General features: G+C 34.4%; 2 protein-coding genes across 5 annotated transcripts; both read right to left on the reverse strand.

Moving 5' to 3' along the window:
• Positions 1-5,425: 5,425 nt before the first annotated feature.
• LOC140058606 (molybdate-anion transporter-like) lies at positions 5,426-12,798 on the reverse strand. Of its 3 annotated transcripts, none has more exons than XM_072104289.1 (11): positions 12,548-12,798; positions 11,818-11,986; positions 11,289-11,433; positions 9,699-9,867; positions 8,883-9,001; positions 8,424-8,560; positions 7,982-8,145; positions 7,731-7,856; positions 7,477-7,579; positions 7,100-7,247; positions 5,426-6,265 (listed from the first exon to the last, which is right to left on the reverse strand). In XM_072104289.1, the coding sequence occupies exons 2-11, from the start codon at positions 11,957-11,959 to the stop codon at positions 6,151-6,153; spliced, it is 1,368 nt and encodes a 455-aa protein (XP_071960390.1). In that variant the 5' UTR covers positions 11,960-11,986; positions 12,548-12,798; the 3' UTR covers positions 5,426-6,150. The 3 variants fall into 3 exon arrangements, with proteins under 3 accessions (XP_071960390.1, XP_071960388.1, XP_071960387.1); XM_072104287.1 differs by lacking the exon at positions 12,548-12,798 and adding an exon at positions 12,309-12,462; XM_072104286.1 differs by lacking the exon at positions 12,548-12,798 and adding an exon at positions 12,233-12,452.
• Positions 12,799-13,380: 582 nt separating this feature from the next.
• LOC140059624 (ras-like GTP-binding protein Rho1) lies at positions 13,381-22,263 on the reverse strand. Of its 2 annotated transcripts, none has more exons than XM_072105613.1 (4): positions 22,177-22,263; positions 17,351-17,516; positions 15,588-15,737; positions 13,381-15,254 (listed from the first exon to the last, which is right to left on the reverse strand). In XM_072105613.1, the coding sequence occupies exons 2-4, from the start codon at positions 17,504-17,506 to the stop codon at positions 14,982-14,984; spliced, it is 579 nt and encodes a 192-aa protein (XP_071961714.1). In that variant the 5' UTR covers positions 17,507-17,516; positions 22,177-22,263; the 3' UTR covers positions 13,381-14,981. The 2 variants fall into 2 exon arrangements, with proteins under 2 accessions (XP_071961714.1, XP_071961713.1); XM_072105612.1 differs by lacking the exon at positions 22,177-22,263 and adding an exon at positions 21,670-21,813.
• Positions 22,264-23,428: the final 1,165 nt, after the last annotated feature.

The raw sequence follows: 23,428 nt of genomic DNA on the forward strand, positions 1-23,428 counted from the left end.
ACCAATCAGATTTAGCTTTCATTTATATATTTGAATAAAGGGAAAATAACGAATATGATACATGGATAGTCGTAAAGGACGGTCGGACATTTTATTTACCTCCGCCAAGGAGGTATATGTAACCGGTAGCGTGTGTTTGTTTGTTTTTTTTGTTAGCAGGATTACTCAAAAAGTAATTACAAGATCTTTACCAATGAATATGATGAAATGAATATACAGATAGATATGTGGTCAAGGACCATTCCATTAAATTTTGGGACTATTTTCCCAATTCTGGACCACTTTTTAGTATACTTTTCAGACCTGCTAGTGTTAAAAGATAGGAGAGAATTTTTCAAAAGCCGGCGAGCATTCTTAAAGTAACAAGTATACTGAAATTGCAGTCTTAAAGTAACAAGTATACTGAAATTAAATTTTCTCGAGAACTACATGTCCAAACAACTTCATTTTTGTACAAGAGGCAAGAATTATAATTTTTGAATTGTAATTTTAAAACATAATTTGATTTAATGTGCACTTTTTTAATGCCAGCAGTTTAAAAAACCTATTTCCTTTTCAAATTCACTCGTTTGATTTTCGCGTTGCTGTTCTATTGTTAGTCAACTGAAGCTATTGTTAATTGAAAGGCTTGTTACATAACCATTACCCCAAACTCGCATACACATGCTTGTAGTGAAATTAGCCTAAATCTCAAACAGCATTAAGACACACACAAATATATATATATATATTTTTTTTTTACCGGAGAAATCTTATGTAGGAGAATTTTACAGTAGGCGGAGGTATGCACTCTCGGAGTGGCTTTCTAGTTTTGTTAGGAAACCTTTTTCAAAAAACGAAACTGGGTTATTTTTAACAAAAACGTAACGTAAGACACAGTCACGTGCCACATTTACGTATTAACGTACAGCAATTTTTTATAAACATGACTTAAAACTTGCTTCTATCATTCCATCGGATCAATTTGTTAAAATTTCCATTAAAATCTACCAATCAATCGTAATCATATAGCACGCATGCCTCGAACGAGCGTGATTAAGCTTGCTTCGTCTGTTATTCCCTATGCAAACGAACATTGCTGATTAATTTTGACAATGAGCCTTTTGTTACTTAGGTATGTGAACTCAACCAATCCAAGTCTTGAAATTTCAGAACTTATTGTAAGAAATATAATAATATGAAGGGCTAGTGTTGCCCGAAAGCTCTGCTAACTTTTCTGGCTGTTTTTAGTCGCGTGGAAGCGACTCTATAGTTCACTATGTCGGTCGGTCGGTCTGTCGGTCTGTCGGTCCGGTATCACTATGCGTTTTATCGCTTTCTGACCTTATCTTGATATCAGTTTAATCTAGCTAGGTCAATTTTTCACAGTATATTCCTTATGGCCAGGAATCAATGTGGTTATGTTTTCACGGTGCGCAATACAAAATTACGCGGTCTACGCACGATTTAACGAAATCACGTTTGTAATCATATCTTCACAACCATGAATCACAATTAAATAAAATTTGGTACTCATAAATTTCAGGGCATAAATCATCATAGGGCAATACAATTACGTGCGTAGCGCATGTAACGCATGCGTACGCGCGCTTAAAATTTTCAAAATTTATTTTCGATGAAATAAGAGTACGTTTCAGGCAATTTTAAGCGTTTACAAAATTGCCATGAGTGCGCATATTTTTGCGCGTTAATGTTATTGCGCACTCTTTATGCCCGATTTCTGTTTTCTTGACTTACTTTTCAACTCGAAATTACGTTATACGAGCACGTCAAAAGTGACAGGCTACGCACGTGTAAATTAAAATATAAATGTTTTTAAACATTTCAACATTTTTAAACATGTTCAGTAATTTCGGTCAGTATAGTTCACTATGTTGGTCGGTCGGTCTGTCTGTCGGTCTGTCTGTCGGTCTGTCGGTCTGTCTGTCGGTCCGGTATCACTATGCATTGTAGCACGCGACTTAATGGCTGTTGGCCTTGTTTACTTTATCGTTTTGATTTAGCTTTTCGCTTTTTTTTCAATATCTCAATTGAGATCCAGCCACTGATACCCACAGCATTGTCATTTTTTCAGTAAGTTGCCTTTCGATTAATATATATATATACATATATAATATAAACACTTTTTAAAAAACTTTGAAATTATTTTATTTTTTACATTAAGACAGATGTATCGCATCGGCATCTTTACACACATTTCTATTTATTTGTTCCTAATTTTCTGACATAACTCAGGTGTTCCTAAAATTGAGGGCACCAAACATAAACTTTAGGAAATCGAAAGGAGGCAGATAAGCCAAAAAAAAAAAAATTATGGTGTGCTCCCTCTAGCACGGTAAGGGGGGTACCACAGCATCAGATGCTTTGATGTTATTGCCTCATGATGTGTGGTGGAAAGAGGGACGTTTAAATCTGTGAACCACAAACACAGAAGCTCGCATAGCCATCGACAGGCAGGGGTTTGAACCAACGATAATCGTGTTCTACGACGCTCTACCGACTGAGCTAGCTATTTGGCCCTCTGGTTTAAATCAACGTTAAAACTAGATTCGTTTCTTCAAAATGACGTCATGCAAATTTATGACGTAACGATTAGAATGACGTAATATGAAGCACGTATAAGAATACTATTGTCACCCTTCATTATTCATGTATTTTGTGGCATAACGGATAGTGCTTTATTAACTATCGTTTGAAATCTACTAGCTAGGGTTCGAATCTCTATGGATTTCTTTTTTTTTAATTATAAAATGTTTTTTATTTTATTTCGAAAAAGAGATATTTAGAAAGTCAAGTTAATTTAATAGGCAGGGGCTGGTCCTGAAAACTTATAATCTCATCTCAGTCCCCAACCTCATGCAACAAAAAACAAAAACAAAGTATTTTTAAAAATATTTATCATCACACTTGGGATAGACGAAAAACAAAGAATAAAATGACCTGGATAGGGGAAAACTCTCTTTAAATTCCTATCCATCCCCGGTCCCCGCTAACGACCGAGAAACCATGTTTTGAAATAATATATTAAAGCTCCAAGGGCAAGAGAGCACTGCATAACGTATTCAAAATATATATTTTTTTCATGAAACAGATATTTCGTTACCAATTTAGCGATAAAGGCACAATAATACAAACACTAGGTGACGTTAAGTTAAAATAATATTAGAATTAGTACAGTACAATATATGAGGCCATCTTCTAATGTAAAATATTAACCGAGTAAAATTAAACAGTGTGGCGTGTTTACCGCGAATGACAAACCGTCCCATTACAACTGCACAATCTCATTTGCATAACAACGCACAGCATACCAAGCCGTGTCGTACAACTATACGATGAGATATTAATTTTCTTCTAAACACGTAACGAAGAGAATTCTCAATTATGATGATAATTTATACGTACGTCTAAAAATATAGAATAATACACTAGAAAAAAACTTAAACTTTTCTGAATTATTTTTTACAATAAATAAAGAGAATACACTATACCAGACAAGGCGTAGGCATATTTACACATTTCTATTTATTTGTTCCTAATTTCCTGACAAAACTCATGTGTTCTTGTGAAATTGAGGGCGCCAAACATAAAATTTACGAGATCGAAAGGAGGCGATAAGGCCCCCCCCCCCCCCCAAAAAAAATAAATAAAAAAATGTTGGTGTGCTCCCTTGCCTCTAGCACGGTAAGGCCCTCTCACAGCCTTGGGTCACGACATCAGATGCTTTGATGTTATTGCCTCATAATGCCGTGGTGGAATAGGGGACGTTTAAATCTGTGAACCCCAAACACAGAAGCTCGCATAGCTTTAACTCTTTTCCACCGAGACCGGCATGGGGTTTGAACCCATGATAATCGTGTTCCACGACGCTCTACCAACTGAGCTATCCGGCCCTCTGGTTTATAGACATGTTAATACGAGTTTTTTCCCTCAAAATGAAGCTCATGAATATGCATATTTAGGACGTAACGATTAGAATGACGTAATATGAAGCGCGTATATAACAATATACTATTGTCACCCTTCATTACTCGTGTACATTGTGGCATAACGGGTAGTACTCTAGTAACTATCCTTTGATTTCTCTCAGCTCTATTACCTGGGGTTCGAATCTCTACAAAATTTTTTATTTTTTAAAAAATATATATAAAATGTTTTTCTTTTATTTCGAAAGAGAGATATTTAGAGATTCAAGTTAATTTAGGATAGACAGGAGATGGTCCTCGAGACTTATATTCTTTCCATATTTCTAAGTTCAATTTCCGGGCACCTAGCAACTCTATTTTTTCAAAATTATTAGCTCGACCAAATCATGGTGGGCTGGTCCTGTAGACTTATAATTTCGTTTCATATATCAATGTATACGTTTCTTTTAACTAAATCTTATCACCTTTTGTTAAGCTTGGTTCCCACTAGAACGTAACGTAAGGACGTAAACGCAACGCAAGCGTTTTAATCAATGACAAGCGAAGTTATAGACCGTTAGCAATCACAAGCGAATAAACCATCGCTTGTGATTGGTCAATTCACTTGCGTTGCGTTACGTCCTTGTGTTGCGTCGCTAGTGGGAACCACGCTTGCGTTACGTCCTTGTGTTGCGTCGCTAGTGGGAACCACGCTTTAATGATGATTGTTTATGTTTATGCCTTTTTTTGTTGGAAATAAAGTAAAGTATAATTTCCGGGGATCTGGCAGCTCTATTTTTCAACTTCTCATCTCAGCCCCAACCATGATAGAGCTGAGGTGATCCTATATATTTTGTTTCATATTTCAACAAATCATGTCGTAACATCATAAAGCGTGGTTCCCACTAGCGACGCAACGCAAGGACGTAACGCAACGCAAGTGAATTGACCAATCACAAGCGATGCGTATTCGCTTGTGATTGCTAACTGTCTATAACTTCGCTTGTCATTGGTTAAAACGCTTGCGTTGCATTTACGTCCTTGCGTTACGTTCTAGTGGGAACCAAGCTTTAGGAAACAAACCAAGATAATCTTTTGTAAAATGTAAATGTGAGGACGCAACGTTGTTTAAGCTTGTATTGGTTCTCACTAGGATCACAGTCAATAAAAACTTTCTATTTCCGAATTCTGATTGTTGCTCATTTTTTGACATCACACAAAATTAGTGTACTTTTGTCCACGCTTTCGTTTCGCATAAATTTGGCTAATGGAAAATAGACTTTAGGGGTAAATATACATAGGGTGAAAATCTCTTTTTAGTCATGTTGACGATCGCGTTCAAACAATGCTAATAATACGCACGCACGCAGCACGCACTTTTAATATTCAAACATAGTAAACAAAACAATTTAAATTCAAGCATTTTATGCCATATTTATTCTAATTTTAAACAATAATTTCATATATGTTATTACATAACTACAAAATTTACTTTGGCAAAATGTGCATAACAAAGCAACACATAAAATTCAATAAACGTGTTTACTGAAATATTCTACAAAAGGTACTCAAAAGGAATGTAAGTATATTTAAAATATTTGTAAACTGTTTTCTAATAAAAAACGTGGAATGTATAATATATGCTTTTTATGTATTCAGTTGTTTGATTTGGAATTTTAAATATTAAGTTATTACTTATATTATACTTAAATATAGTGATTTTTAATCGTTCTATTTTTATTTTTCAGTGGAAATTAAGACCCTATATTTAGTTAAATGGAAAGGCTTCTAGAAAAGGTAGATATTACAACAGATGCCTAACACCATCACAAAAACAATCAAAATAGTTCACCAACATCAGGACAAAATGTTCCTCAATGAGTGGCCAATAAATTGCTTTTCTCTAACAGATAATTTCTCTACCATATTATTTTTTTATTATTGCAGTATATACTTTAATCTAAAGGTGAATATTTACATTTACATGATTACACTCCAAGAGGTATTTCATCATATACATCAAATACATATTTTTAACTCATTCTTATAATTAGTATAACCAATTTCCCACTAAAACTAATATAAATATAATATAAAATGGTAACAAATTCCAAAAAAAGAAAAAACAGGACTTCTGAAAGCTGTGAGATTATTTGTGCATCTCCTGGATCCAGAAAACAATAGAAACAATGATTTATAAGCCGACATAACAACTTAAAATACCATTAAAACATTGCGCCAAATCTCAGCACAATTGTTCTTTTTCTGGGTGTCCTTCAGGTGGTTCATCCGTAAGAGGCACAACCCCCTTGGATTCTGCCAACTTGCTTTGATTCTTATAATAACCAGAGGAAACGCTTCTGTAAAATAATTAAATCATATTTGTCAAATACACAGAAATAAAATTTGAAACATAACAATAAGTACAAACAGTTATGTATAACAAATTTTATTATTTACAGTGAGGGCATAACCTCAAGTATATCTACAGTGAAACCTATCCTTTGGGCCATATTCAGTCTACAATATCGTCATGGATTTGAGAATCACTCTTAGTGGTGGAACAAGTTTTCTCGAATAAGGACTACAAAGCGTAGGTCCAGTGTACACAGTTTGTACTTTAAAGATCTAAGTTTAAATAGTGCAGTTGGCCAGTGAACTGGCTTAAAAAAAGCTCCTGTGTCAGAGGAATTACAACCTACCTACAACTTAGCTTTGGAATTTTGGTATATTATATTTTAAGATGGTATATTCATTGCTTGTGAAACTGGGTGAGTGGGAACACAGGCTTTAAGTCATAGTGATTAGGTTCGCTTTTGTGTCCCATGCCAGCTCACTCAGTTGGTTCTATTGTTAACTGGGTGAGTGGGGAACACAGGCTTTAAGTCATAGTGATTAGGTTCGCTTTTGTGTCCCATGCCAGCTCACTCAGTTGGTTCTATTGTTTTTTTTGTATGTCGTGATTTTCATGTATTTTATATTTGGCAATAAAAGAATAAGAATAAGAATACTATAGGACAGTGAATAATTTACTCCTTGGCCATGTGCCTAAAGACTTATAATAGACGAAACGAAACAAATAAATTGAAAGAAGGGCAATATCATATGTTTATGGCCAATCGTGATTCAGGAGACAAAAGGCGCCAAAAGTGACCCTATGCTACGTTCTACTGTCTGTAATAATGTGTACTTACTTATACAATAAGCATTGTGTAAGGAATGCTACAAATAGAAAAACACAGCAGCTTTTAAAGATGGCCGCCATTGTCAAATCCTGTAGCAGTATCACTATCACCAACAGATTTAATGGAATCCTATAGAAGTTCATGATTGTTGCACGAGCTGAAATAGAATAGCATTTGGTTACAACATTTTAGATACAGCTTATTTCTATGTATTGTGAAGGTAGGTCCAGTGTACACATCTAGCTCATGTGCACTTTAAAGAACCTAGTACATCTAGTAGGGGGTTTCCGCTAGTACATCACAGCCACTGATCATAAATGTCTTTGACTGAAGAGGTCATTCAGTATAAATAAATAATAAATAAAATAAAAATCGTCATCACTTACCCTCTTCTGGGAGATATCTTTTACGCATCTCCATTAGGGCTGGCCAGAAAATACCAATACACATTTCAAACACAAGAAACCCAGTGTAAACAGCAGGTTGTTGCTAACCAAAATATTAAACAAATTAATTAAAAGCAAGATTTTTAGTATGCAACATTCATTCAGTTTCTATTTTAGAACTAAAAATTGCAAATTTTCCAACCGAACAAGCCAGTAAAAAAGCCTACTCTAAGACGACCACAGTAGACACTTACCTCTGGCCTAAATATTGGAACGGCCAATCCCACCATTGCAACAAGAAGCACGACACGCATGAACGACTCGACAGAGAAAACTTTGTTTAAAAGTTTGAAAATTGATGATCCTATCATGACTGCCACCTTAAAAAAACATTTACAGTTTTATTTATTTATGAATCCTATGAAATCAATCCATCAAAATCAGTCAATTAAAATCAAAATTAATCAATCAATCAAAATCAGTCAAACAAATCCAAATGTTTTACCATAAAGCTGGCGAAAATCCATCCATGAGGAATTAATGGTTTATCCATATCAATATTTAATTTTGACTGGGTCAATTCTAGGGCTGGAGTCCACTCAAGAACGAAAGTATACATGGCCCCTTCAAACAGTGACTGTACTAGGCCTAGGTACAATATAACAGGGTCTAACAAACAAATACAAAACACACGTAGTAGATATAAATAGTAATAATATTAATTTTATTACAAATTACAGAAAAAAAGGACATTTATACATTATTTTTTGGAGAAAATAAATTAACTATAGTAGTAGACCTAGAATAAAAATGTAAGCACAGAGAAAACTCAACCAAGCGCCCAAGATTGGTTTATAAAACTATTAGTATATCAGCTTGCTTGGGCAAAAAAAAATGCTTTTAACAGCAAATTCAAGTGTTTATTACGAATATATACTGCTGCTTACCATTTCGAATTGATGAGAAAGCTGATGAAAATGAAGTCATAACATTAGCTGAAGAGTCTCCATAATTCTCAGTCCATGACGTGATGATGACAATTATTAAAATGATAAGTACGACAAGAGACACATCAAAAGGCGCTCTGCAAAAATAACGATGTTGAAGTTATAATACTCATATAGCATGCTGTAATAATACAACATACATACTGTAATGACCCAGTGGTCTAATGGTATGGCATATAAAGCAACAAAGTTTAGGTTCAAATCTTGTTAATTACCCACCAAAGTTAGCGGTAACTGTGCTTATGAAGCAAACATACTTGGTAAAAGCATAAACTAACTCTTAAGCTTGGTTTGCTTTAGGACGCAACACAATTTGACCAATCACAACACAACGGATCATCCACTCTGTCGCCTGTGATTGGTCAACTCACTGCGCTACATTGTTGTGTTGTTACTTACACCATGCCATACATGTCTGAGAAACACTGAGCAACAACACCAGATATGATGGCTACCAGAGAGTTGCCTAAAGTTTGTAGGGCAAAGATTGAAGTAAGATGCTCGTCAGGAAAACCACGCTTAAAAAGAAACAGCAGGAGTGGTTACCAAGAAACGAGCAAGTGAGGTGAGTGAAGCATATGAGCAAAAAATATAATCTACATGTGGAGGGGTAAAAGTGGATATAGAGAATAGGAGCTTTCTATTGCAACGGCCTACTGTATGCCTTAGCCTGGACGCATTATTTGCTTTCCTATCCAATTAAGCCAGAAATCATGAATAATTCATTAGAATAATTATGACATAATATGGCACATTATAGAGGGTGCTATATAAGTATGCAGAGAGAGAAATAATTTGTGTAAACAGCGGTCGCCAACAGAAATGTTTGGTCTAGTGGTAAAAGGCTTTAACCTATTACGCTGGAGCCCTAGGTTCAAGGTCTTTCAAGAACATGTTTTTTTTAATAGTTAAGAGAGATTATTTTAATAGAGGGTTAGGTTTAGTATATTTAGGAAGCAGATCAGCTATCTTTCAATTCTTTGTAATAGAAAATAATTAAGGTTTCTGCCTTAATTGGATAGGAAAAAAAATGCTGCCTGGACATAGGATGGTCAAAAGAGTGTCAAGGAATTAACAAGTTCATAAGTCATAGGTCAGGGCATTACTCTGTGTCACCTCAAAAGAGTACAATCATGGCACATTTTACGCATCATGACTTTCAATTCACTGTGCATATGTTCGGTGAAACAGTTTAGTAATACTGTACTAACATACCTTTTTGTGCTCACAGACAAGCCACGCCTCAAACGCACTAAACAATAACGATGTAGCAACTCCTCCCAGAAGCCGGCCGACCATTAATATGTAGAAATCAGCAAAATGTTTGGTGATACAGGACAAGCCATACAGGATGCAGTACAAAATGCAATTGTTTCTTCTTCCACTATAAACAATAAACAGATAATGATTGTAAAGCCTGGTTTCCTGTCGACGTTATTAGACGTTATCGTTAAAAATAATCGGCGATCTTCTACGTAAACATTAACATTTTAACGATTTACAGGAAAAGGTACTCGCTATCGTTATCATTTCAACTTAATCGTTTTCAAACGATCGTCGTTGAACTATCAACGAAGATAGCGTCGAATACGTCGACAGGAAAACAGGCTTAAAGCTACAATCAGTTCTTTTTTGTACCTATCAAACCCCATGTGTTTACCGAAATTATTAAAACAAAAATAAACAAATAAATACCTGCCCTAGTTACTGTACAGAATATGCTCTATTTATGACTTTATGTTATCAGTCTTTCTAGACTGATATATTTTTATATTTTTATTTTTATATTTTTGTTGACAAATTACAATAAAAACACAAAACACTCAAATTATGTTAATTATCTGAACAAGTTAATCTTAGGTTTACAATAAAAAATAAAATGTGTACAAACAAAAAAATACAGATTAAATTCTTCTCATTTGCAAAACAGATTAGAGATATCATAATATGCACACAAAGTAAATAAAATATAAAAACACCTGTTATTATACAATGTACTGTATAAAGAGCAGCAGATGTTTTGTTATCTCCCAGATGCATCCATATGTATGTAACTTATTACAGTTTTATGGCATGATATAGTAAATTGATTTAAACATGCAAGATATACTGAAAAAAGAGCAGCCTGACTGTTTGAAAAAGACATTAGGATATTAATTAAGTTCTTGACTTCAGAATACTGTATGATTGTATCATGGACATATAAATAGGTCCATGATTGTAATGTAATATAATTTGTGGGAGATTTTGCTGTATTAAAGACTCTACTCGCTTGGTTGATTGAATATCACAGTTGTTTATTCAATAATACGTTATAATACACAATAATTATAAAGAAACAGTGATGCTGGACCTTTCTGGGGCAAATTGGTGAACTCAATTGAATTGCAATAAAATGATTTTTATAAATCTATATCATTACATTACAGTCATTTGGAGTCTTTTGTCAGACTTCAACAATTCCTCCTCTGTTGTTTCCTAATTAACTGGTATTTAAAAAAATTGATAATTGTTTGGCTACTGCGAAGAAGATTTGTGTCAGAGAGCCAAGTTAATTGGTCAGATGGTAGGCCCCTCTGACCCAGTTGTACTGTGTCCTCAGTAGTACAGTCAATTATGTCAGAGGAGCCAAGTTAATTGGTCAGATGGTAAAGCCCCTCTTGTCCCAGTTGTACTGTGTCCTCAGTAGTACAGTCAATTATGTCAGAGGAGCCAAGTTAATTGGTCAGATGGTAGGCCCCTCTGACCCAGTTGTACTGTGTCCTCAGTAGTACAGTCAATTATGTCAGAGGAGACAATACTTACTATTTATCTGCGAATGAACCAACAAACGTTCCAAATAACATACTAGCACCAAAGCCTGCCACAAATAGCTGCTGGATTTGGAAAGTTGTCATCTCATACTTAGCATAAAGCGCATACATGTATGGGCCCTGTAGCCAATCAGCAACTGGAATTTGATAATAATAATAATAATAATAATAATAATATGATGATGATATATTAATGATATGATGATGGTATATGGTGATGATATGATAATGATATGATGATGATGATGATATGATGATAATGATGATAATGATGATAATGATGATATATGATGATGATATGATGATGATGATATGATATATGATGATGATATATGATGTAATATAATGATATAATGATGATGATATGACAATGATTATATATGTCTGATGATATGATATGATAATGACTCATTTCAGCCACTTTGGAATGTATAGTATTATAATTTATTACATACAGGTATTAAAAATATTTTAAATATACATAATACAATTGATTGATTAAAAATAAAATGAAGGCATACCCATTGCAAGTAGATAAACCGGCAGATATGTCCATTGAAATGTTTTAAAGGCTACATCTCCAGATACTGGTACAATAGAGTGTGAAAATAAATGTAAAAGCAATCCGACAACGCAGAGGGCTATAGCTGTGTAGATGAACATCTTGGATTCAGGTCGTCTTATTCTAGTCTTAAAACAACAAACAAAAGAATTATACGTAGATAATAATTCCTTGACTTAATAATATAATAAGTTTTATTTAGGCTGTTCACAGAAATGATCGGGACATTCATCAAATTGGCCCAGTTTTTAAAACGTTTTTTTTAAAGCCTGATATTAATATTTGCTGAGCGGAAGAGTTCAATATAAGTTAGTAGCCTACTACTTAAATACTATAGTAGAATAGAAGGTCTACACCGTGGTTACACTACCTACCTAGTACTACACTAGGGCCTACACAGTAGTAGTAGTAGCCTAGGCCTAGGCCTAGAGATAGTTGCAGCAGTATTACCGTAGAAATAGGGCGTAGGCCTAGGTAGAGTAGTATTACTAGCTAGCTAGGCCTATTTTATAGTAGCAGGGCCTTAAATAAACAGGCTCTAGCCTAGTAGGCCTAACAGAGCCATATATAGAGCTCTATATAATAATGGCTCTGAGGCCTAACTAGCTAGGCCGCCCTCAGTCTAGCTAGCTAGACTAGGCTAGGGTGTAGGCCTAGGCCCTTAAAACAATAATGTAATGTGCACTTACATTTATTGATGAAACAGTCACAAAACTCGGCTTCTATAAAATGTTTACGTTTACTACGCCTCACCTACGTACAAGACATACAAGCATTATTATATTAATTTAATGAAGCGCAACCTATTTATATAAAATTATATTATTTATGTATGGTGCCGCCGGTCGGTGTGTAAATGTTATTCTCATCAGAGAGAGATACGGGAACCATAAAGATAGTGGAGTAGTTATAGAGGGGGTAGTTGTGTTTTTTGCTGCTATCATAAAATTATTGTTGAAAATCAACTAATATTTGTTTAAAAACTACTTACTGTATTAAGAATTTAATGAATAATAAATAAAAGATGTATACATGGGGAAATAGATTATTCATTTGCTATCGGATACAGGAACTATTTGAACTGGTTTACCAACACAGCAGGGTTGGAGGGGGTTTTTTTGGCCTTAAAAATTGTCGAAATCAACTTTTGTTCATTTTATAATTTTTGTTTTTTTTATTACCGTAATCTTAGTTTAAAAGCAATAAGTGGTCTATCCGTGAGGCAGTGCTAGAATACACTAGTTCAATAAATATCTCATGAATAAATAAAAGGTACGTGTGTCTTATGGAAATAATCAGTTCCGCTATGAGACAATCGGTACAAAACAATCGACTACCGATAGGGGGGGTAGTTGTGTTTTTTGTTGCCGTCATACATTATCGAAAATCATATGCCGTACTAAATTATTAATGTACTGTAAAGTATTGAAAAGCAGTGAGTGGTCTACTCACGAAAGGAGACGCCAGAAAATAATTATTCAGTTTTATAACTCCAAACTAAACAAATAAACATAAACAATAATTGTTGAAGTAAGCATTTCTTCATGACGTTTATTTTTCACACAGAATACCGAGAACAGGTTGAAATATTTCTACAACAATCTAACGAGGCAATACGTTGCCAGAAAAATTACAGATTCTTCCTGTAAATATTGCCCCACTCAAGAGTATTTTGTTAAAACCCTACTGATGGATATCGACGGAATGAGAAATGATCTGTAAACCAAAATATATTGGTTATAAATTATTAAACATTAATATCGCTACATATGCTCAACAGTATTATATCTATAAACCAGTTGCCTACTGAAAATCAACATATTTGAATCAACGTGTTATAAATCTACTTCCAAAACTACGTATATTCCTATATTAAATGACAAAATATAAAAATAATAAAAGCAATAACAGGATCTAGATCGGAACCTAGTGATAGTAAATTGGTATCCACATTTACTGTAGTGCATACATAGGCTTACCTTAATTTTCTGTACAAAAAAGCAGTATGTAATAATAGTAAGATAGTTTTTAAATAACCACCAACATGCTTACATACAGTAAGCTGTCTACACTATTAAGTTTTAAAGAAAAATGTGCCCAAATATGGTAGAGATATGACATCATATTCATATATGGGCACATTTTGTGTCGCATATAAAGTTTGATAGTGTGGACAGAGCTTTAGGTTAGAATATATAATAAAAGATTCAAAGAGAAACAAATACAGTCATTTCAAGGGTCTTGTGAAGGATAATTTGAAAAATTAATACACTCGTAAATTCCTAATTTCCAGAATTTATATTTTCTATGCACAAAGTGTAAATAGGAGAAGAATATGAGAGAAAATAATTGTAATTTGAACACCAATAACACTTTCTGGAAAGAGTGCAGAATGTCAAAATCACAATTGTATAGAATTCTAAAAAGAATATATTGCCAAATAAGCACTATAGATACTATTATTGATTTGCATCAACTTACAACAATAAAAAAAATGTTTATCACATTTGTATATATTCAACAGTGCATAATTATGGAATTATATGGCTTTAACAAACATTTGTCTGGTTAACAAATATTAAATACAAAGACAGCTGGGTGGATAAAATGATACTTGCTCTAGAGGAAACATTTCACAAGAGATGATAATGATTACAATGTTCTCTACATAAAGGTTAATCCAGATTATAACCATTGCTTCCAAATATTATTCCTTTTAGCTGAATTATACGCAGTTTACATGTACTACAAGAAATGATATGTCTCCTAGTAACGCAAAGCTATGAATAAGAGACAATAATTAGCATCTAGGAGTAGGTGGTTGCCATGTCCCAAGACCTACAGTAGTATTGTATATACACCATCCCCGGTGAACAAGTGGACTAGGTGGTTGCCATGTCTTAAGACCTAGTAGTATTGTATATACATTATCCCCGGTGAAGAAGCCTTCATACAAAGTTCAGACCAGCAGCCTTCAATGGTCCCATAGCATGTGGGATGACGTGCACATGGAAAAAAATATACACAAAGAGGTCATGGCAACAACAACAACGTATAAGGAATAAAACCTTAGCGCTTTGTGTGTTGGATAAAATTAAAAAATTACAGAGCACTTGAAACTGATTAGAGAATTCTACAACGTGGTCGTTTCTTCTTTTTGACTTGCAGTGCAGCACGTGTTGCGGTCTCAAACACTTCTCGTACGCCTTCGTTCGCTTTAGCCGAGCATTCTAGGTACGCGAATGCCTGGATTTTATCAGCCATTGCGCGCCCTTCTTCTGTTTTTACTGGTTCTTGCTTCATCTTGGCTAGCTCCCTCTTCGTGTTTTCGTCATTTCGCAAATCTTTCTTGTTACCAACTAGGATTACGGGCACATTAGGACAAAAATGTTTTACCTAAAATGATAAACAAATACAATATTTTAGAGGGGGTATGATTCTGGGGCTGGCATTTATATATTTTTTCCTTTTTCAAGTCCAATAGGCTTCGCAACAGCTTTTATCTAGCTGCCATTCGGGCACTGAATGCTTGTCAGTATACTGTACGAGAGTCATGTGACACTTTGTAATTGTTACTTTTTTATTTATCCCAGAGCAATATATATTTTATATGCAAATGACAATAAATGGAAATAATAGTGAAAATCTATAATTTAACAATTTATGGAATGTACTTAAATTAAATATTTTAAGCTGGTTTAAAGAAGTGGTAATAAACATAGTACTTACTTCAGGTGTCCATTTCTCTGGGATATTTTCTAAACTGTCTGGGTTGTCAATAGAAAAACACATCAGAATCACGTCTGTATCAGGGTATGACAACGGTCGAAGCCTGTCGTAATCCTCCTGCCCGGCAGTATCCCATAATGCTAATTCAACCTGTATCAGATAAATGGAAAAAATACAGAGTTTTAATGATTGTCATTTTAAACAATTACTCATACAAACAATAATAATATTAATCATTGAAACTACATTCAGAATGCTGAGGCCAGTGGCCGTATTCACCATTCACACTTACAGTAGGCTAAGGGAAACACCCACAAAATTCTCTTATCTAAATGAATACAATTTAAGGGAAATACTTAAATATTATTGAGTTAAGTGACATACTTAAAATTTAAGGGAAATATTCAAGTGTGATTGGTGAATACAGCCACCGATTCCTGTGAGAAATAAGTGGTGTAGTGCTGTATGTAACAGAGTCGGTTCACACTGGGTCATTTGGATTCTAACAAAACATCCGTGTGAACCAATATGCCAGAAAAACATAACCCAGTGTTTCTATGGCCAGCAAAAAGAATTGGCCAATAACAGAAGTTGTACTGTATCTACACTTGTTCCTGCTTCTACAGGTATTTCCTAAAATAACTTTTTGAATTTGATTAAAAAAATGTACAGTATTTGTAATAAAATTTTCTAAATAACTAGAGTAAAATAAATTCCCTGTTTCACATTCCTTAATTATGACTGTACACAATGTATTCTTTTAACCACGTCTAGTGTAGCGTTAACAGGTATCAAACAGTACCAACCAGTACAGCACTAAGTCACATGGTAGCAAGACACAATCGTAAAAGTTAACCAAACTTCAATTCTATTGTCCACACAAACAATAGATATTATTGTACAATAGCTTCCACCAAATAACACAAAATTGACAATACCATTAGCAATGAAGATATTTCAATTTCGTTTTGTTTTCAATTTATATGTTTTAGCCTACTTTAAAATTCTTGCTGACGAGGGACAGGTTTATGAATACATGTATAAAGACACGTTAAATTAAAGAAGTGTCTAAATCAGGAGTGGGAATTCCAAACCAGGAAGTTAACCTATACAAATGAGCACATATTGTGGGTCACAATGAAAACAAACAACAGCTGTGATGTAACTTTCACAATTCCAATAAAATTGATTGAAGAAACCGATTGTTATAATGTTAATGTATGTGTTTATAATCACATTTTAAGCACCAGTCTGATGATTAATGTTTGGCCCATCTATGACTCTTGACTCAATATTGCAATACCGGTATTACTAAGTTCATAACTGTGGTCAATTTATGTGGGTGTGGCCATCTAAAGGTAGTTATGCTCCCAGTTGGGGATCAATGACACAAGTACAATTTCACGCTTGAGCAATTTCCTATTTTTTACCAAATGGAATCTTCTTCCTGTTGTTAATATCAGGAAGAGTTTTGTGGTGTAAATACTGTTCCTAGTAAAAGGGATTAACAACACTGTTGTTGGCTATTTACACATTTAAAAGGATATTTCAATATCAGTAATAATATAATATCAACAAGTTTTACTGTAAAGCGCACATAGCAAAATAGAGAATAAGATTTAGCTTAGCTACAGTAAGACAGAATGCTTGCTTGATGTACTACTACTTAGCGCCGTTCCGTTGAATTGTCTTCTCATTTTTCCGATATGCAAGTGCTAATATTGGGAGTGTAGTGATAATCTTATGAACTAATACATAATTACCTGTTTATTATCAACTTCAATATCAGCGACATAATTTTCAAAGACAGTTGGTACATATACTTCTGGGAACTGATCCTTACTAAATACAATTAGTAGACATGTTTTACCACAAGCACCATCTCCTACAATCACTAATTTTTTGCGTATTGCCGCCATTGGAAAATCACTGAAAAATAAAAAGGACAAATAATTACATTTAGTTCCCAGGAGTTTCAGGGTCGAGTGAAATGTTGATGAAAAAGTAGATGACAAAGGTAAACCCATCCACAACAATATATAGAAATGTTAATCTTCTCTATTCCTAACATATTACCATGATATATTACCTGTCTAAATCTTTCCTAACAGAAACGCAATACTTGTTCATGTTTCCAGAGGTCTAGAGCGAACTTTATTATTTATGATAATTTACTGCTTTGTTTAACTGGGTTTGCATTCCCTTAATCCATCTGTGTAGTGACTTAGCACGCATCCCTCTTTTTAAGTGCATAAATTATTTTACTCATCACTAACTAAATCTAACCACTGTAAATTGCAATTACTCTATGGTAAGTATTTTATAATTTATCATACAATTACTAGGGCGCCTAATCCTGCGCCACGAGCATCCATCCGATTGTTGATACTGGTGCGCAATAAATGACAGAATTTTTTTCCAAATAGAACAGAATATGATGATCATCATTTCACCATGCTGGTTTAAGGCTTCTAATTTAATTCCATGTTTTTGTTTTGTATTTCGTGTAAAAATCTGCAAATAGCAAGTCGATTTTTGGAATGACCACTTCCAGGTCAATGAAACTAGTTTTTTTAAGTTTGATTAAAAATTAAATAACATAATAAATAATAAATTACATGTTAATGATTAAAAATCCAATAAACCATCATAGAAGGGTCATTCCATCTCAGATCACCCAATGAGTTAAACCCTACCTCTTCCAATTTTGATGAAATTTGGTATATGGGTGATTCATAGCAATTAAAGCCAAAATTTCAAATTTTAACTTTATCGGACCAACGGTTTTCGAGATATCGCAATTTCAATTTTCGGTTTTTACGCAAAAAAGGGCGCATCCGCCACGTTTCAAAGAGCTGTATCTCGGGAACTATAGGTTCGATTTTAAAAGCAAAGGTATTTTTGTAAAGGGGAGACCATAAGGAATCTAAATATACTAATTGTGTGTGTTTTATGTTAATTTTAATTTGAATAAAACTTTGACATATATTTTGACCTTGAAATTGACCCTGTGGAACACGCCCGATTTGTTGGTGACTATCACGAAAAATGTAGCCCTATGTGTCAACTACAACATATAAAAAAATTGGAGGGGTTTTTTTCTTTGTTTCCATGAAATTACAATTTGAAGTTGACATACCTCTTCCTTTTAGTGTATTTTTGGTGTATGTCCATGCATTACTTCAATGTCAATTTGATGTATTCCAAAAATAATTTTATTTACAAACTAAATATAAATATTATAATGTTAAATTGTCTATGTCTGGCCTTTACTCCTTGTCATCTGGCCAATTCAAACAGTATTTAGAAATGTTGTGGCGATCATTTTGGGAAATACTGTAATTCCTAGTCGAAGAGGATTTTATAAACGGAGAGGCTATAATACAATGTATATTTGATTCAGAAATCCAACAACAGTCTTCTTTGGACGGCCAATAAAAGGTTTTCGCTGGCCCATGAGGATGCATAAATTTAATTTGATAATCCCCAAACTCTTCTGAGACATCCACAACCAAAACAATCCATGGGACACCATCATAACTACAGCACACAAAATTCTGAAGTCTAATAATGGTGGGTTGTGTATCAGCAACAATTTCATTTTCATCACTGAAAGATTCTTGAATCACTACCACATCCGGAGGGTTTATCTGGGTACTAAGTTTGTAGACCTGCATCTGTGCCAGAGAAACGGGAACAATGATATTGTAATGTACCCTTGATGGTCTGGGCGAGGTTGAATCTCGGCTTTATTTTTTTTTCCACAGTAGATACCTCATCTATTCCCACATGAAAAATGTTGATGCCTGGAATGTCCATATGAGTGAGTCATATGGCCGAGCGCTTAAGGCAGGGGCGCCGTTTACTGTACCTAAAGAGCCAACAACAACATCGGCAAGGGTTCGAGGCCGACTCGCTCCTAGTTCTGGTGGTGGAACAAGTCTTCTCGGATAAGGACTATAAACCGTAGGTCCAGTGTACACAGTTATAACCTGTGTGTACTTTAAAGAACCCAGTTCATTATTCGAAAAAGAGTAGGGGGTTACCCCGGTCAACTGGTTCACACAATAGCCCCTGTATCAGGGGGATTACCACCTATCTGATAGGACAGTGATTAATTAACTATTGGTAATCCTTGGCCACATTGCCTAAAGACATAAAATAAAAATAAAAAATTACACAGTAGTCGAACATACTAAGAGATGTGAGAATATGACATTCAGTCAAACGCTGATAAGCTTCTCTTAGTGACAAGCCTCTTAACTGTTCCACCTATGCCATCACAATCACATGCACTCTTGCCATGTGATGTAGCGAAAAAATTCCACTCGGCGCCGCGTCTAAACCAAAATCTTCCTGGTGGTGGCAAAGGTTAATAAAGTTATATTTGTTTTTGTATTGGCCGCCACATCCATCTGTGAAATACTGAACTTTTTTCATGGTTGGTAGTTTTGTTTTTAAATAGGGGATGACAACCTTTAAAAAGGCATATACAGTAACTGTTGTATGTTCTCTGCAATCACTTATTATGCATATGTTAATGTGCATAATAACATAGTAAGGACACTAAACTATGTGTCAAAATTGATTTGAAAAGTATGTGAGTTACCCAGTATTTCTCATATCAAAATATATCTACTGTTTAAGTGGGCCTGATGAGAAAGCGTAACAATAAGACACCTTAACAGTTAGTGTTCACACTGTGTATAAGTATAACAACACCAACAATACACTGAAAGGAAGAGGTATGTCAACTTCAAATTGTAATTTCATGGAAACAAAGAAAAAAACCCCTCCAATTTTTTTATATGTTGTAGTTGACACGTAGGGCTACATTTTTCGTGATAGTCACCAACAAATCGGGCGTGTTCCACAGGGTCAATTTCAAGGTCAAAATATATGTCAAAGTTTTATTCAACTTAAAATTAACATAAAACACACACAATTAGAATATTTAGATTCCTTATGGTCTCCCCTTTACAAAAATACCTTTGCTTTTAAAATCGAACCTATAGTTCCCGAGATACAGCTCTTTGAAACGTGGTGGCCGCGCCCTTTTTTGCGTAAAAACCGAAAATTGAAATTGCGATATCTCGAAAACCGTTGGTCCGATAAAGTTAAAATTTGAAATTTTGGCTTTAATTGCTATGAATCACCCATATACCAAATTTCATCAAAATTGGAAGAGGTAGGGTTTAAAATTCCATTTTTTTTGGGTGAACTGAGATGGAATGACCCAGAAAATGTATTAATAAAATTCTTCCTCAACAGTGTGTGATATTTAATGGATAGAAATCAGACAACCAAATGATATAATTTTGTGTATTTTAATTCTTTTTATGAAAATGCAGGTGGAATGTTACATGTAATGTAGGTTGTCGCTGATAATATGGAATGACAAATTAGTTAAAGTCCTCAGTAAAGTATTCACAGTGTGATTATTGATAAGGTCCAACACTGGTTTTTCAATGAATGAAGTGCACCAAACCAAACAACAAAAACACACTCAAAAACTAAAATATAAATGCAACAATAAAACAAGCTTCACATATTTCCTTTGAATATAAAATGTATTTTCAAACAAACATTTTTACGTAAGCTATAAAGTACAGATTTAGGTGTAATAAGGAGCCCCACCCATAATTAAAAGTACAACTCATTCATTTGTTGATACACCACAAGCCACCATTTTGTTTAGAAATAATCAGCAGTTCAAAATGGCGGCCTCCATGACCACTGGATCAAGACGCAAATGAAAAGCGAGTTTAACTCTCTAAATGACCATATAGTTCATTCAAATCATCAATCACCCTTGCAAACTATCATAATAAACTGTATTATTGTGAAAATAATGACAATGAATTTTGACAGGTGTAGAATATATGCCGTACAAAAACAATCACCGCGCCACCACCGCCGATCGCCGTCCGTCGCTTCCGGGAATATATAACACAATTCAGATTAAATTTACACCAATTCATATACGTTATCATTAGGTAAACTAAAGCTCGATGTATAGCCAAAATCCTACTCTAATGGCTGGTGTTATTCAAGTCCCTGTATTTCATTTCTAACTACTCACCATAAACTACTTTAGCACTAATCGACCAGGAAACAAACACCCCGTTACACTCAAAACAGTTGCCCTTCTTTCCCCCGATGTTGGAAAATTACCGTTGATGACAATATGGCCACACCTCAATAAGCCCTGGAGGGGACTCTGCATTGAGCAATACAGATACCCCTGAATGAATGACATCATCACCGAGAATGCTGGGAATCAATGTAAGTAGTCGTCCATGATTGGTTAAAACTCCGTTTGAACATTCCATTTATAACACGGGGGTATTTATTATTTTGTTGAAACGGCTTATAAAATGAATTTTGTACTGTATATTATTATTCGAAATTATTTAGATCTAACATTTCATTTACTAACATTTTTTCTCGATTAAATCAATTAGCAAATAATGTTTTAACTTTGTTTTAACATACAAAAGTACACGCGGAACGAACCATTACATAAACCATAGGTATACCTCTCTTGGTCAGAACAATTACGTTAAAAATCATTAATTTATAGACTTACCCTAAAAATATTGCACTTGTATTTGGAAATAAATAAATCCCTGATATGGGGTTATACAGAATACTATTCACAAGTAATGCCGATTGGTTTCTGTGTCATTTGAGTTGTCGCTAAGTTTTATATGTTGAGGAGTGTGTTCTTAAAATAACCTCGCGATTTTATTGGTCAATCAGAGTTCTATTCAATTCTACCCCCGCAACTTCCGTGCAAAGTCAAAACAATAAATAATAATGACAAACAAATACCCATTTATTATTAATCACAAAGTGACGTATTTTTATAAACTTCATTCCGGGCATACAATTACATTAAAATTATTTTACACAATATCCAAAAATTACCTTAAATCCCACAATAGCGACGCAACGTAGATGATTTGACACACCCGATGGATTATTCGAACAGTGGCTTGTTATTGGTTAACTCGATTGCGTTGCGCGTACGTCCTTGCGTTGCGTCTCTAGTGGGAACCACGCGTTAGCGCGCAATGCAAGAATTGACCAATCGGCGACACGATTGATAATTTCATCCAAACTGGAAATTATGTTTTCAGAACTTCAAAGAAAACTTTTTGAAAAGAAAATGTAATTACGTCAAGCTGCAAGAGATACACTGATTATTCCCACCACCAATATGTTGAATTGTAGCCTAGCCATACAGTTGAATTATACCATTTTTAAAGTAAAAAAAAAAACAAAAACCAAGAGGCAGATTGATGTCAAATATTGCATACCCCCAGTCCACTCTCATTGATATCAACTTTTACATTCTCAACAACTAACGGTGACTCAATATCCGCTATGAAGCAGGTCAAATCACAAGTTCGTTAACAATTATTTTGTCGAAAAATACAAACTAAAATCAAGATAAAACTAAACTAATACATTTAATAAGTAATGACAAAAAAACTAAACCAACCAACCGTGGGACACCGAATAAACAAGTTTCTTTAGAATGTTTTTGAAAGAAGAGTAAACTGACAGAAAAAAAAACTTTATGCAAAAATGGCGAAGAGAAGACGAAATGAAAGTTCTGACTAAAAAAAAAGAAAGAATAAATTTACCGTTTAGTCTGCTTACACTTGGATCCACACGCTCCCATAAGACTATTCTAAAACAACGGAGTCTGGATAATCAATTAGTTAAATTAGTAATAACCGATTATCGATATTTAGATGCTAAAACTTTGTCTCCTGCTGTTAAGTACAGACTTATGTAGCCAACGAATGAAATCTAAAAATAACAACCATTTC

The sequence above is a fragment of the Antedon mediterranea genome, chromosome 9, assembly GCF_964355755.1.
Source record: "Antedon mediterranea chromosome 9, ecAntMedi1.1, whole genome shotgun sequence".
Lineage (NCBI taxonomy): Eukaryota > Metazoa > Echinodermata > Crinoidea > Comatulida > Antedonidae > Antedon > Antedon mediterranea.